This window comes from Xenopus laevis, chromosome 6S (assembly GCF_017654675.1).
Source record: "Xenopus laevis strain J_2021 chromosome 6S, Xenopus_laevis_v10.1, whole genome shotgun sequence".
In the NCBI taxonomy this organism is placed as follows: Eukaryota; Metazoa; Chordata; class Amphibia; order Anura; family Pipidae; genus Xenopus; species Xenopus laevis.
This window is the reverse complement of record NC_054382.1, coordinates 136,023,653-136,039,657: the sequence shown is the minus strand read 5'-3', so window position 1 is coordinate 136,039,657 and position 16,005 is coordinate 136,023,653. Positions and strand designations below refer to the sequence as shown.

The following is a 16,005-nucleotide window of genomic DNA, read 5'->3' as shown; positions in this document are numbered from 1 at the left end:
TCACCAGACTCAACATTAACTCTTTCATTGCCTGGGCCACAGGAGAGACACGTATCTGTGTGCTGGGAGGGGAGCGCTCAATGTGTGAATAGTGGTGAATGGTAAATATATTATATACATGTAATAAATATATAATATACATATAATAAATATACGATATAAATATAATAATATCTAATATACATGTAATAAATATATAATATACATGTAATAAATATATAATATACATATAATAAATATCTAATATACATGTAATAAATATATAATAATATTGCTCAGCGATGTACACAGGGAATCTTGGGGGGGGCAGGAATGGGAGTTTGGGGATCAAACCTTCCCTGAGTGTCTCCATTCTGGGAGACAGACCCCTTTCCAAATACACACGGGTGGCAACTAAGGAACAAACTGTCAGTCTGGCAATGGTACTTTCCTTCGGATATTCCTGCCCCACAGAGCTTGCACTCCAATGTGTCTGAACTGCACTAGGGCTTTAATGACCAGACTGGCTTGGGAGTTGTAACATTAGTTAGGCGGCGTCTGATCTTCATTTTCCAGCTGAAAGTAAATGTTCTTCTCCTCCCAAAGCTTCTCCCTTTCTGTGGACATTGGTCTGAAAAGACCGTGTCTCCTTAACTGCGCGCGGTAATGCCCCGTGGCACCAGGAACGCACAGCCACTTCTACTAAATCCTTCCATTCTGTTTTATATTAGAGAAGAGCAGTGATCATCATGAGCCTTTATATGGCACTGGGCAAATAATGTACCTATAGACATTTATATGGCACTGGGCAAATAATGCACCTATAGATATTAATATGACACCAAGCAAATAATGTACCTATAGACATTTATATGGCGCTGGGTAATAATGCACCTATAGACATTTATATGGCACTGCGTAAATAATGAGCCCACAGATATTTATATGGCACTGGGCAAATAATGCACCTGTATACATTCATATGGCACCAAGCAAATAATTCACCTATAGATATTTATATGACACCAAGCAAATAATGCACCTATAGACTTTTACATGGCACCAAGCATATAATGCACTTATAGACATTTATATGGCACATACAATTAATGCACTTATAGATATGTATATGGCACCAAGCAAATAATGCCCCTATATACATTTATATGGCACCAAGCAAATAATGCACCTATAGACATTTTTATGGCACTGGGCAAATAATTCACCTATAGACATTTATATGGCACCAAGCAAATAATTCACCTATAGACATTTATATGGCACCAAGCAAATAATTCACCTATAGACATTTATATGGCACCAAGCAAATGATGCACCTATAGACATTTATATGGCACCAGACATATGATGCACCTATAGCCATTTGTATGGCACCGGACAAATACACTTATAGATAGTTATATGGCACAAAGCAAATAATGCACCTATAGACATTTATATGGCACTAAGCAATTAATGCACCTATAGCCATGTACATGGCACCAAGCAAATAATGCACCTATAGACATTTGTATGGCACTGGTCAAATAATGCACCTATAGATATTTATATGGCACCTATAGACATTTTTATGGCACCAAACAAATAATGCACCTATATACATTTTTACGGCACCAAGCAAATAATTCGCCTATAGAAATTTATATGGCACAAAGCAAATAATGCACCTAATAGACATTTGTATGGCACCAAGCAAATAATTTTGCCTATAGACATTTATATGACACCAAGCAAATAATGCACCTATAGACATTTGTATGGCACCAAGCAAATAATGCACCTATAGACATTTGTATGGCACCAAGCAAATAATGCACCTATAGATATTTATATGGCACCTATAGACATTTTTATGGCACCAAGCAAATAATGCACCTGTAGACATTTGTATGGCACCAAGCAAATAATTCGCCTATAGACATTTATATGGCACCAAGCAAATAATACACCTATAGACATTTGTATGGCACCAAGCAAATAATGTACCTATAGACATTTATATGGCACAGGCAAATAATGCACCCATAGCCATGTATATGGCACCAAACAAATAATGCACCTATAGAAATGTATATGGCACGGGCAAATAATGCACCTATACACATTGATGTGGCACTGGGCAAATAATGCACCTATAGACATTTTTATGGCACTGGGCAAATAATTCACCTATAGACATTTATATGGCACCAAGCAAATAATTCACCTATAGACATTTATATGGCACCAAGCAAATAATTCACCTATAGACATTTATATGGCACCAAGCAAATGATGCACCTATAGACATTTATATGGCACCGGACAAATAATACACTTATAGATAGTTATATGGCACAAAGCAAATAATGCACCTATAGACATTTATATGGCACTAAGCAATTAATGCACCTATAGCCATGTACATGGCACCAAGCAAATAATGCACCTATAGACATTTGTATGGCACTGGTCAAATAATGCACCTATAGATATTTATATGGCACCTATAGACATTTTTATGGCACCAAACAAATAATGCACCTATATACATTTTTACGGCACCAAGCAAATAATTCGCCTATAGAAATTTATATGGCACAAAGCAAATAATGCACCTATAGACATTTGTATGGCACCAAGCAAATAATTTGCCTATAGACATTTATATGACACCAAGCAAATAATGCACCTATAGACATTTGTATGGCACCAAGCAAATAATGCACCTATAGACATTTGTATGGCACCAAGCAAATAATGCACCTATAGATATTTATATGGCACCTATAGACATTTTTATGGCACCAAGCAAATAATGCACCTGTAGACATTTGTATGGCACCAAGCAAATAATTCGCCTATAGACATTTATATGGCACCAAGCAAATAATACACCTATAGACATTTGTATGGCACCAAGCAAATAATGTACCTATAGACATTTATATGGCACAGGCAAATAATGCACCCATAGCCATGTATATGGCACCAAACAAATAATGCACCTATAGAAATGTATATGGCACGGGCAAATAATGCACCTATACACATTGATGTGGCACTGGGCAAATAATGCACCTATAGACATTTATATGGCACTGGGAAATAATGCACCTATAGATATTTATATGGCACCTATAGACATTTTTATGGCACAAAACAAATAATGCACCTATAGATATTTTTACAGCACCAAGCAAATAATTCGCCTGTAGACATTTATATGGCACCAAGCAAATAATGCACCTATAGAAATGTATATGGCACTGGGCAAATAATGCACCTATAGACATTGATGTGGCACAATGAAGTACGATGAGGTGTCTCCCCAAAGACGGGGCATTAAGTACCCCTCTTAGTAACAAGAACCAGGCCTGAGTATGAGGCGCTGATGATGGAACCCAGAAGTGTTAGGGATGAGGCCCGGCATGTGTGTGACGCCTCCGTTGTGCCGGGAGCTGGGGATACAAACACTAAGAAGTGTGGGCATCTCTTTGCTCTCCAAGGCTGAATGGAACCTGCTTCTACTTCCAGGACATCCGGAATACGGTGGGAAACATTCCCATGGAGTGGTACAAGGATTTGCCACACATTGGATATGATCTGGATGGGCGCAAGATCTTCAAACCCTTGAGGAGTAAAGATCAGCTGGAGGAATTCTTGGACAAGATGGAGAACCCAGACTACTGGTGAGAGATGTTCTAGCTGGGCATGGGGTGGGAATGGGGTGGCACCAATGTTCCATGCAAAGCAGATTTAGAGAACATTTAGAGATGTATTTGGACAGTTTTGCACCAGTTTAGAACTAGTAAAGATGGATGTGCCTGGGCGTAGGTGGAGCACATGGAGTTGTATATAGTTGGGCAGGAGTAGGGTTAAGTGGATGGAGTTTGGCATGGGCAAAGCATTACATAGAGTTGGACTCCCAGTTAACTCTTTTGTTCCCAGGCGGACGATTCATGATAAGAAGACGGGGCAGGACATCAAACTGACGGATGAACAGGTGGATTTGGTGGAGAGACTGCAGAAGGGGCAGTTTGGGGATATAAACTATGATCCTTACCAGGTCAGTACCAAGTAATGTGTGTAGGGGACAACTGTCAGCTCATATATCCTCATTTACCCCCCATCTTTCCTTTTCTTAATTAACACACACACATCACACACTCACACACACACATCACACACACATCACACACACATCACACACACATCTTCATCTCATTCACTTGACTTTCTGCTCCTCAGCCGGCTATTGATTTCTTCACTCATGAGACAATGATTCATCCTGTGACCAACCGACCAGCAGATAAACGGAGCTTCATCCCCTCCCTGATCGAAAAGGAAAAGGTTAGTAGTAAAGAGATGTCTGTTCATTCTTTCCCACAAAGTCTCAATTATTCCTCTCTACTTAAACACACTCCATCTTATTCCTGCACTGTGTATCCCCTCTCCCCTTTATTCCTGCACTGTGTATCCCTCTCCCTTTATTCCTGCATCTCTCTCCTTTTTCCTGCACTGTGTGCCCATTCTCCCCTCTCCCCTTTATTCCTGCACTTGTGTATCCCCTCTCCCTTTATTCCTGCACTGTGTATCCCCTCTCCCCTTTATTCCTGACACTGTGTAATCCCCTCTCCCCCTTTTATTCCTGCACTGTGTATCCCCTCTCCCCTTTATTCCTGCACTGTGTATCCCCTCTCCCCTTTATTCCTGCACTGTGTATCCCCTCTCCCCTTTATTCCTGCACTGTGTATCCCCTCTCCCCTTTATTCCTGCACTGTGTATCCCCTCTCCCCTTTATTCCTGCACTGTGTATCCCCTCTCCCCCTTTATTCCTGCACTGTGTATCCGCCTCTGGCTTTAATTTACCTGCACTGTGGGTATCCCTCTCCCTTTATATCCTAGCACTGTGTATCCTCTCCCTTGTATTTCTAGCACTGTGTATCCCCTCCCTTTATTTTCTGCACTGTGTATCCCTCTCTCCTTTATTCCTGCACTGTGTATCCCTCTCCCTTTATTCTGAGCACTGTGTATCCTCGTCCTTTATTCTGGCCTAGTGTATTCCCTCTCCCCTTTATTCCTGCACTGTTATCCTCTCCCTTTATTCTGCTAGCCTCTCCCTTTTATTCTGCACGTGATTCCTCCTCTCCCCTTTTATTCCTGCACTGTGTATCCTCTCGTCCCTTTATTCCTGCACTGTGTATCCCTCTCCACCTTTATTCCTGCACTGTGTTCCCTCTCCCCCTTTATTCTGCAGACTATCCGTTCCTTTAATTCCTGCACTGTGTATCCCCTCATCCTTGTATTCCCTTGGCCACCTGGGGTTCTTGGTTGCATCCCTCCTCACCTTTAATTCCTGCACTTGTTGTATCGTTCTCCCCTTTATTCTGAGCACTGTGTATTCCTCGCCTTTATTCCTGCATGTGTATCCCTCTGCACACCTTTATTCTGCCACTGTGTATAGCCCTCTACCCTTTATTCTGCCTGTGGGTATCCCTCGTCCCCTTATTCGCTGCACTGTGTATCCCTCTCGCCCTTTATGGATCCTGCACTGTGTAATACCTCTGCCCTTTTAATTCCTGCACTGTGTATACACCTCGTCCCTTTATTCCTGCTCGTTGTATCCCTCTCCCTTTATTCTTGAACTGTCGTATGCCTTCTCCCCCTTTATTCGCTGCACTGTGTATCGCCCTCTCCCACCTTTATTCCGTGCCAGAGCTGCTGTGATCCCTCTCCCTTTATTCTGCACTGTGCTATCTCTTCGCGCTTTAATTTCCTGCACTGTGTATTACCTCTCCACACTTTATTCCTGACTGTGTATCCCTGCTCCCTTTTATTCCTGTGGGATGTGTATCCCTCCCTTTATTCCTCGCACTGTGTAGTCCCCATCGTCCTTTTATTTCCTGCACTGTGTATCCCTGCTCCGCCCATCTTTATTCCTGCACTGTGTAGTCGCCTCTCCCCCTTTATTCTGCCCTGTGTTATTCGCCCTCCTCGTCCCTGTTATTCCTGCACTGGTGGGTATCTCTCCCTTTATTCTCTGACTGTGTAATCGCATCGTCGCCGTTTATTCCTGCGCTGGTGTATCGGCCCGATGCTCCGGGCTCGCCACTTTATTCCTGGGCTGTGTGAATGCCCTCAGTCCGCGGTGTTATATTGCTCGCCTGTGGTATCCCCTACCCCTTATATTCCTGCACTGTGTATGCCCTCTCACCTTTATTTCGCTGCACTGTGTATCGCCTCTCAGCCTTTATTTCCTGGCACCGTGTATCCCTCTCCCTTTTTTCCTGCATGTGTAATCCCTCCTCCCCTTTTATTCCCTGCTATGTGTAATCCCTTCCCCTTTATTCATGCACCTGTGTTCCCCTCTCACCTTTATTCCTGCACTGTGTATACCCCTCGTCACATTTTATTTCCTGCAGCCTGTGTTCCCTCTCCCTTTTTATTCCTGCACTGTGTATCCCCTCTCCCCCTTTATTCTGCACTGTGTTCCCTCTCCCCCTTTATTTCCTGCTGTGTATCCCCTCTCCCCCTTTATCTCCTGCACTGTGTATCCACGGCTCCTCAAACCACCTCTTATTCCTGAGACTGGTGTTTCCAGATCCCTATATTCCTAGCACTCGTGTATCCCACTATCACAACTTTATTCCCTCCCGCACTGCCTGTACTCCCGCCTCGTTCCTTTATCCTCACACTGCTGTATCCACCCAATCCTACACACTGTTAATATCGACATAGGACTAAGTGTATCACCTATCAACCTTATTCACTGCACTGACGTGATATCACCTCTCTCCTATTCATATACCTCGCGAAGACTGTGTATCGCGTTTTCAACTCTCATAATAAAATAACATGCATACAATAGATAGATATTACCCTATTCAAAACAACTCTTGATCATTCTATGCAATCTGTAAGATCCCTCCTCTCTCAGGATCCTTCTCTTTATGGTCGCTAGCATGTGCTCATATCTCATCGTTCTCGACCTTTGAATATCCCTTGCAATAGTAGGTGTTAGTCCCTACTCGCCTTTATTTTGCACTGTGTAGTTCCCTCTCCCCTTTATTCCTTGACTGTTATGCCTCTCCCTCCCCTTTATTACCTGCACTGTGTTCTCTCCCTTTATTTTCCTGCCTGTATCCCTCTCCGCCTTATATTTCACTCAGCACTGGTGTAATCCCTCCCTTTATTCCTGCACTGTGTATCCTTCAGGCCTATTCCTGCTCTGTGGTATCCCTTCTCAGCCCTTTAATTTTCTGCAATGTGTATCTCTCCTTTTATTCTCGTGTGTATCCTCCTCCCCATTTATTCTGCCTGTGTATCCCTCTTCCCTTTTCTTCTGCACTGTGTATACCATCTCCCCTTTATTGCTTTCAGCATGGTGGTGTATCCGCTCGATGACTTTATGGTGCACTGACAGAACTGTGTATTCCCTCTCCCCTTTATTCTGGCCAAGCCTGTGTATCCTCTCCATTTTATTCTGCACTCGTGATAACCTTCGCTCCCTTTGTGATTCCTGCACTCATGTGTATAGCTCTCACCCCTTGTTAATTTCTGGGGCATGTGTATTTGATCTCCTTTATTCCCTGCACTTTGTTACCTCTCTTTATTCCTGCACTGTGTATACTCGTCCCCTTTATTCTGAGTGTGTACTACGCTTACCCTTATTCCTTGCACCATGTGTATCCTCCTCTCCCCCTTTTATATCCGCAATCTGTGTACTCCTCTGCTTTTTTGTTCTTGCACTGTGTTGTTATCACGCGTTCTCTCTTTATTCTGGCCAGCTGGGTTTGCCTCTCTGAGCATATATATTCCTGCAGACTGTTGGATGCCAATATCAATGCCTCGGCTCTTGCCGGCTAACGTAAGAGAGCTCACATCATTCATCCACGAAACCCACCTACCAACAACACCAACTCCGATTTTATGTTTCTGCAATGTGTATCACCTTCCTTTCATTCAGCTGCACTGTGCTATCCCTCATCTGCTTATCTATTGCCTGCTGTGTATCCTCTCACTCTTTTATTCCTGCAACTGTGTATGCCCTCTCGACCTTTATTTCTGCACTGTGTAAAAATCCCTCTCCCTTTATTTCTGCACTGTGTAATCTCTCACCTTTTTCCTGCAACTGTGTAATCCCTCTCCTTTATTACCTGGATGTGTATCCGCTGCTCCCTTTATTCCTGCACTGATGTCATTCCGCCTTCTCCTTTAATTTACCTAGGAGTCTGTGTATTTCCGTTCCCTTTATTCCTGACTGTGTATCTTCTCCCCTTTATTCGTGGACTGTGTGATCCCCTTCTCCCCTTATTCTGGACTGTGTATCGTCTCCCCTTTATTCCTGCACTGTGTATCCCCTCTCCCCCTTTATTCCTGGACTGTGTATCCCGTCTCCCCTTTATTCCTGCATGGTGCCCTCTGCCCTGTCTTGCTCATTTTCTTGCTGTTGAAATTCTGAACTATACAGTCTCACTGTTTAACACGCTCTCTCTTGGAGTTTCACCTCTCTGGTCTTCCCATTTGTCCTGCTCTCTAGTCTTGCTCTGTAACCTCGCTCTCATTCCTGTATTGTCTCTGTCCCTCCTGCTCTGTCTCTTGTTGGACAATACAGTGTTTCTGTAGAAAACAATTCCTGGCCAGTAGTTGACTCTCTCCCATCGTCTCCTTTTCATTCTCTGCACCAAGAGCAAAGCAGTTGTGTTTGTGTTGCAGGTCTCTAAGTTGGTCCATGCGATAAAGATGGGCTGGATCCAGCCAAGGAAACCCCGTGAAGATACTGCCACTTACTATGATCTTTGGGCAAAAGAAGATCCCAACTCCATCCTGGGCAGACACAAAATGCATGTTCCTGCCCCTAAACTGCCCCTTCCAGGGCACGAGCAGTCCTACAACCCCCCTCCAGAGTATCTAATGAGTGAGGAAGAGGTAAATGTTTTTGGAATGTTCCTTCCCATTCAAATAATGAATGTCCTGTGAGTTCCTCACTGTAAGTTGTATTTGTCATCAGACTATATATAATATTACATATATATCTTCCTGCTCAGAGGAGCCCGGTGTCCCTCCCAGTCTCTTCCCCTGTTGGCTCCTGTGTTTGGATCAGAACTGAGTAATTGTCCCCATGTTCTCTCTGACCCACAGCGTTTGTCCTGGGAGCAGCAAGACCCAGAGGATCGGAAACTGCCCTTTCTTCCCCAGAGATTTAACTGCCTGCGGGCTGTGCCTGGATACGCTCGATTCATCCACGAGAGGTTTGAGCGATGCCTGGACCTGTACCTGTGCCCGCGCCAGAGGAAGATGAGGGTGAGTGACTTGGTGTTTGGGGAGGAGATACTTTAGATAAAAAGCCAATAGCTGGAGGGAGACATTGTAACCGATGTTTGATCATTTGGATCAGCATGTTCTGTTCCTACACAACTGGATTTCAGTTCCCCCCATCCCAGTCCTTGTTCAGGTTACACTGCCGCTACATGTCTTACTTGTGTCTGATCCAGGTCAATGTGGATCCTGAGGACCTGATACCCAAATTGCCCAAACCCAGAGATTTGCAGCCCTTCCCCACAATACAGTCCCTGGTGAGTGCAATTTCTTTGCTCTATTTTCTTCTGTTTCACCTCCTCATTCAGCTTTTTCTGCTGCTTGGCTCCTCCTATTGAGCCTCTGTTCTACCCACTGTCTGTTTGAGCTGCCTCCTCACTTCTCCTCCTCTATTGAGACTCCTGGCTTCTGCCTCCCTCCTTTTATTCTCAACCTCCACTTTTCCTCCTACCTCCTTTTATGATGAGCTGCCTCCTCCCTTGTTTTATGTTGAGTCTCCTCTCTTCCTCCTCCCTCCTTTATTCTGAGACTCCCTACTTTCTCCTACCTCCTTTTATGATGAGCTGCCTCTCTTCCTCCTCCCTTGTTTTATGTTGTCTCCTCTCTTCCTCCTCCCTCCTTTATTCTGAGCCTCCCTACTTTCTCCTACCTTCCTTTTATGATGAGCTGCCTCTTGCCCTCCTCCCTCTTTTGATAATGAGCCTCCCTGCTTCCTCCGTCTTCCTTTATTCTGAGCCTCCCTACTTTCTCCTCCCTCCTTTTATGATGAGTCTCCTCTCTTCCTCCTCCCTTGTTTTATGTTGAGTCTCCTCTCTTCCTCCTCCTTCCTTTATTCTGAGCCTCCTTACTCTCTCCTACCTCCTTTTATGATGAGCTGCCTCTCTTCCTCCTCCCTCCCTCCATTGATGATGAGCCTCCTCTCTTCCTCCTCCTGACTTTATTCGGAGCTCCTCCCTTGCACATATCTGTAGAACTTCATCAGTTTCATGTTCTCCTTCCTCAGATTTACAAGGGACACAAGGATCTTGTTCGCTGTATCAGTGTTTCACCCTCGGGGCAGTGGTTGGTCTCTGGTAAGTGATTGTTCCTTATCTGCCCCGTCTCCCCCTTCCCTTCCTGCCCCTCATTAATTCTCCTTCCTGCCCCCCAACAGGCTCTGACGACTGCTCCGTGCGGTTCTGGGAGGTCAGCACCGGGCGCTGTATGAAGTCCGTAGTCCTGGAAGGCGCAGTTAAAAGTATCAGCTGGAACCCAAATCCAGGGCTGGTTCTGGTGGCGGCATGTGTGTGAGTTGCCACTTTGTGTTACACAATAGCCACTTCTATATTCATACACACACACACACACTTAGACACACGCCTACATGCACACGCCAAGCACTGACACACGTTCTATGTCCCCTCACCCCCTTTTTGCCCCCAGGGACCGCTCCGTGGTGCTGATTAACCCAGGCTTGGGGGACAGGTTACTGTGCAGCGCTACGGACCAGCACATAAGTGGCTACCAGCCCCCCGAGGAGGAGGTCCAGCAGCCGGTCACATGGGAGGAAGTGGAGGGAGCCCAATATTCCAATGGTCTGCGGCTGTGTATCAAACACCAGAAGGTCTGTGCCAAATGTTTCTTCTGTATGTCCCCCCTCCCTGTGCCTCCTTCCCCTGTTGTCCCTTTCCTTTCCCACTGATTGGTCCCTGTGCCTCGGGGGTGCTGGACTGTTACAAGTTTAGACATTTTGTGTCTCCTCTGTGAATCCCGAGTGTCGTTTCTGTAATGACCTTTGACCCGTCTCTGCAGGAGGTTAAGCAGGTGACGTTTCACGCCCGGGGAGATTACTTTGCGGTCGTCCTCCCAGATAACGGCAACTCCCAGGTCCTCATTCACCAGCTGAGCAGGCGCCGGAGCCAGAACCCCTTCCGAAAAAACAAGGGTCAAGTGCAAAAGGTTCTTTTCCACCCCACTCGCCCCTTCTTTTTTGTGGCCACTCAACGGTACGTCAGAGTCTATAACCTCCTGAAGCAAGAGCTGACCAAGAAGCTACTGACCAACTGCAAATGGGTGTCCAGTATTGCCGTGCATCCGGCAGGTGAGTGGGAGACTAGAGTGTGGGGCAGCGCTAACTGTGAACAGACATTACATATATTACATTATAAGCTTTGTTGAGCCAATCAGCTTGCAGAACTGTTATGTGTCTGAAAAGAGCCATTTTGTAACGTTGCCCCATTGTGTTCGGCACAGGGGACAACCTGATCTGTGGAAGTTACGACTCTAAACTCGCCTGGTTTGATATGGACCTGTCTACAAAACCTTACAAAGTTCTCAGGTGAGCAAAACCTCTACCCTCAGGGGCTACAAAAGAGGAGGAACCAGGTACAGGAAGGGGGTCTTTTCACTTTCCTTTGAGCCTCTGTGTCAGCTCCACCAGCCGCTGAGTTCCCAGTCTGATCCCGACTCCCCTTCCAATGTGTTTCAGGCATCACAAGAAAGCTCTGCGGGCCGTCTCCTTCCACAAGTCGTACCCGCTCTTTGCTTCAGGCTCAGATGATGGCAGCGTTATTGTGTGCCACGGCATGGTGTACAAGTAAGTGAGGGAGGAATATTGGGGCATCAATGTGGGGTAACTGTACATGGAGGGGTGAGTAGGAATGGGACTGATTCCTCGTTTTTTTGCAGTGATCTCCTGCAGAACCCGCTTATTGTTCCGGTGAAAGTACTTCGGGGCCATGCAATTCATCGTGATCTTGGGGTTCTTGACGTGACTTTTCATCCCACTCAGCCCTGGGTCTTCTCCTCTGGTGCCGACGCCACAATCCGATTATTCACATAACTCCGCCTCTTATTTCAGACTTCCAATGAATAACTGTGATGATGCAACCCCCCAATTCAGTGGTTGCTCAGTGCCTTCCCTGGGTGGGGAGAGAGGAACTGGTGGCTTATAGCCCACATGGCTGTCTGGCCAACAAAAAAAATGGATTCTCCCTCAACCAGCAGTTTGTGCAGAAGATTTAGGTGCAAAATATTCTTGTTTAGTCCTCCGTTACCATGGAGACTGAGCTTCACTCACCTGAGTCCTCACTCTCTATTGCTGCATATTCAGCCCCAATAAAACTTTTACATTAAATGACCAATAGTCTTGATCTTGTTTCCTGTGGTTTAGTGCAGTGCCGGGGTCTGTGCCGTATATATCGAGGTGCCACAAGGCTGTACCCCAACCCTATTACCCGGTTACACATTAATTAACATGTGTGATGCCCCCTCAGTTCTCAGGAACAGCCGCAGTTTGCTTTTCTGGGCCCAATAGTTTAATATGGTGCAACCCCCCCCCAATGTGTAGCCAGACTCAGAGAGACGACACAACTCCAGGGGTTCTGGGGGTGCCCCATTGTGTGTGTGATTCCCGGATACATTTGCCGGTTCATTGAGCCCCTGCACAGAGAAATTATATTTATACAATATTTACCTGTTGAACCTTCATAGGACTCACTTATTGGTTCTGGTGTGAAGAGCTTACAATCATTCTTTGTATAGTCGCTTCTACTGCTCACTAACTGCCAGTGGAGAATGTAACGACCCATACTGTATGGATAGCTGACTTTTTTTGGGGGGGGGGGAACTGGGGGGGGGGGGAACTGGAGGCCAGTGGGATGCGCATAATGTGGAAAACAGACAAATGGGATCAATACAAACTGGGAATATGAGGCCAATGGGAAGAGCACAAGTGGGAATCTGGTGCCCTGGGATATGTGTAAGGGGGGAATCCGTGTCCAATGGGATGCGCAGAAAGTTGGAATTGAGCCAATGGGATGCGCAGAAAGTTGGAATCAGAAGGGCCGGATTTGCAGAAAGGCCATCAAGGCCCAGGCCTAGGGCGGCAGGATTTTAGGGGGTCGGCTTGATGCTCAACCACACCCACATTTTTTTCAGAAACACTGGGGATGCGCAGGACCCATTGCTCTGGTCCCATTGACCAAAATTTGTCCGAATAAAGGGGGGGGGGCAAATAGCAGTGGGTCTAGGGGCGGCCGATATGTAAATCTGGCCCTGGGAATCAGGAGCCAATGGGATGCGCACAAGGTGGGAATCAGAGGTCTATTACATGACCACAAGGAGAGAATCTGGAGCCTACTAATAAATACACTAATTGTGCTAAAAAACACCAAATCCACAAGGTCTGACTGATTAATGATAAAGTAAATGTCTTCACTGTCCGACAGGTTCTGCCAAATGCCAGGGGCTACTGAATTTATAAATAAGGCAAGTTGTGATTGGTTAAACTGGACAGGGGGGATATGATCACTATATATAAATATATAAGGGGATATGATCACTATATATAAATATATAAGGGGATATAATCACTATATATAAATATATAAGGGGGATATGATCACTATATATAAATATATAAGGGGATATGATCACTATATATAAATATATAAAGGGGGATATGATCACTATATATAATATATAAGGGGATATGATCACTATATAAATATATAAGGGGGATATGATCCACTATATATAAATATATAAGGGGGATATAATCACTATATATATATATATATATATATATATATATATATATATATATATATATATATATATATAAGGGGATATGATCCCTATATATAAATACTAAGGGGATACGATCCAGATCACTATATTAAAATATATAAGGGGATACGATCTATATTATATAATATATAAAGGGGGTACATATAATATATATATAGGGGAATTACTATAATATAATATATAAGGGGATACGATACTAATATATAAAATATATAAGGGGATACGATCACTATAACTATATTATTATAAAGGGATACGATCACTATATATAAATATATTTAAGGGGGATATGGATCACTATAATATATATATGTATATATACAATATTATATATAAGGGGGATACGATCCCTAAATATAATATATATTATAAGGGGGATACGATCGCCGTATATGTATAATATAATAAGGGGATACGATCCCTATATATAAATATATACAGGGGATACGATCCCTATATATAAATATATAAGGGGATACGATCCCTATATATAAAGTATATAAGGGGATATAATCACTTATTAATTATATATATATATATAATATATATATAAGGGGGATACGATCACTATATATAAATATATAAGGGGGATACGATCACTATATATAAATATATAAGGGGGATACGATCACTATATATAAATATATAAGGGGGATACGATCACTATATATAAATATATAAGGGGATACGATCACTATATATAAATATATAAGGGGGATATGATCACTATATATATATATAAATATATATATATAAGGGGGATATGATCACTATATATATAAATATATATATAAGGGGATACGATCCCTATATATAATATATAAGGGGATACGATCCCTATATATAAATATATAAGGGGATACGATCCCTATATATAAATATATAAGGGGGATATAATCACTATATATATATATATATATATATATATATATATATATATATATATATATATATATATATTATATATATGGGGGATATGATCACTATATATAAATATATAAGGGGGATACGATCACTATATATAAATATATAAGGGGGATACGATCACTATATATAAATATATAAGGGGGATATGATCACTATATATAAATATATAAGGGGGATATGATCACTATATATAAATATATAAGGGGATATGATCACTATATATAAATATATATGGGGGATATGATCACTATATATAAATATATAAGGGGGATACGATCACTATATATAAATATATAAGGGGGATACGATCACTATATATAAATATATAAGGGGGATATGATCACTATATATAAATATATAAGGGGGATACGATCACTATATATAAATATATAAGGGGGATACGATCACTATATATAAATATATAAGGGGGATATGATCACTATATATAAATATGTAAGGGGAAATGATCACAAATACATTATTAAAAAAATAATTAGATTTGCTCATGTATTTGTTTTATATAATGATCCAGTAAGATTTGTGTGTGTGACACAAGTGGTTATTTGGTGTGACCCCCCGGGTGTAACTGCTGACCCTGCACATTGACTCGGAGGAGCCCATTGTTCCACACAGAGCAGCTCTTGGATGTTTGTGAGTTTCCTCACAGGAGTTACTCCCTTTAGCTCTTCCCACAACATTTCAGTTGGATCAAGGTCAGGACTTGGCCAGAACAGTCACTTTATTCTCCTGTATTGTCCTTTGTTACGGGAACTTGTGTGTTTAGGATGGTTGTCTCGCTGCATCGCCCACTTGAGATCCAGTTCACGGACAGATTTCTTGACATTTTCCTTTAGAATTCTCTGGTCTATTTCAGAATTCACTGTTCCATAACTGATGATAAATCGACCAGGCCCAGATGCAGCAGAACAGTCGCAGGTGCAGCAGAACAGGCGCAGGTGCAGCAGAACAGGCGCAGGTGCAGCAGAACAGGTGCAGCAGAACAGGCGCAGGTGCAGCAGAACAGGCGCAGGTGCAGCAGAACAGGTGCAGCAGAACAGGCGCAGCAGAACAGGTGCAGCAGAACAGGCGCAGCAGAACAGGCGCAGGCGCAGCAGAACAGGCGCAGCAGAACAGGCGCAGCAGAACAGGCGCAGCAGAACAGGCGCAGGCGCAGCAGAACAGGTGCAGCAGAACAGTCGCAGGCGCAGC

The 16,005-nt window shown here is 43.5% G+C and overlaps 1 protein-coding gene across 4 annotated transcripts in view; it reads left to right on the top strand.

Annotated features, from left to right (window-relative positions):
- bop1.S (BOP1 ribosomal biogenesis factor S homeolog) overlaps window positions 1–12,419 on the top strand; it is a 35,312-nt gene extending 22,893 nt beyond the window's left edge. For 2 of the 4 annotated variants that reach the window (XM_041567072.1, XM_041567071.1), the window contains exons 4-16: window positions 3,517–3,671; window positions 3,931–4,048; window positions 4,231–4,332; window positions 8,698–8,910; window positions 9,124–9,285; window positions 9,477–9,557; window positions 10,304–10,373; window positions 10,454–10,586; window positions 10,723–10,903; window positions 11,092–11,380; window positions 11,533–11,617; window positions 11,768–11,875; window positions 11,968–12,419. In XM_041567072.1, coding sequence (XP_041423006.1) covers window positions 3,517–3,671; window positions 3,931–4,048; window positions 4,231–4,332; window positions 8,698–8,910; window positions 9,124–9,285; window positions 9,477–9,557; window positions 10,304–10,373; window positions 10,454–10,586; window positions 10,723–10,903; window positions 11,092–11,380; window positions 11,533–11,617; window positions 11,768–11,875; window positions 11,968–12,121 — 1,851 coding nt within the window. In that variant the 3' untranslated portion in view covers window positions 12,122–12,419. 4 annotated transcript variants of the gene reach the window in all.
- The last annotated feature ends 3,586 nt before the right edge of the window (window positions 12,420–16,005 follow it).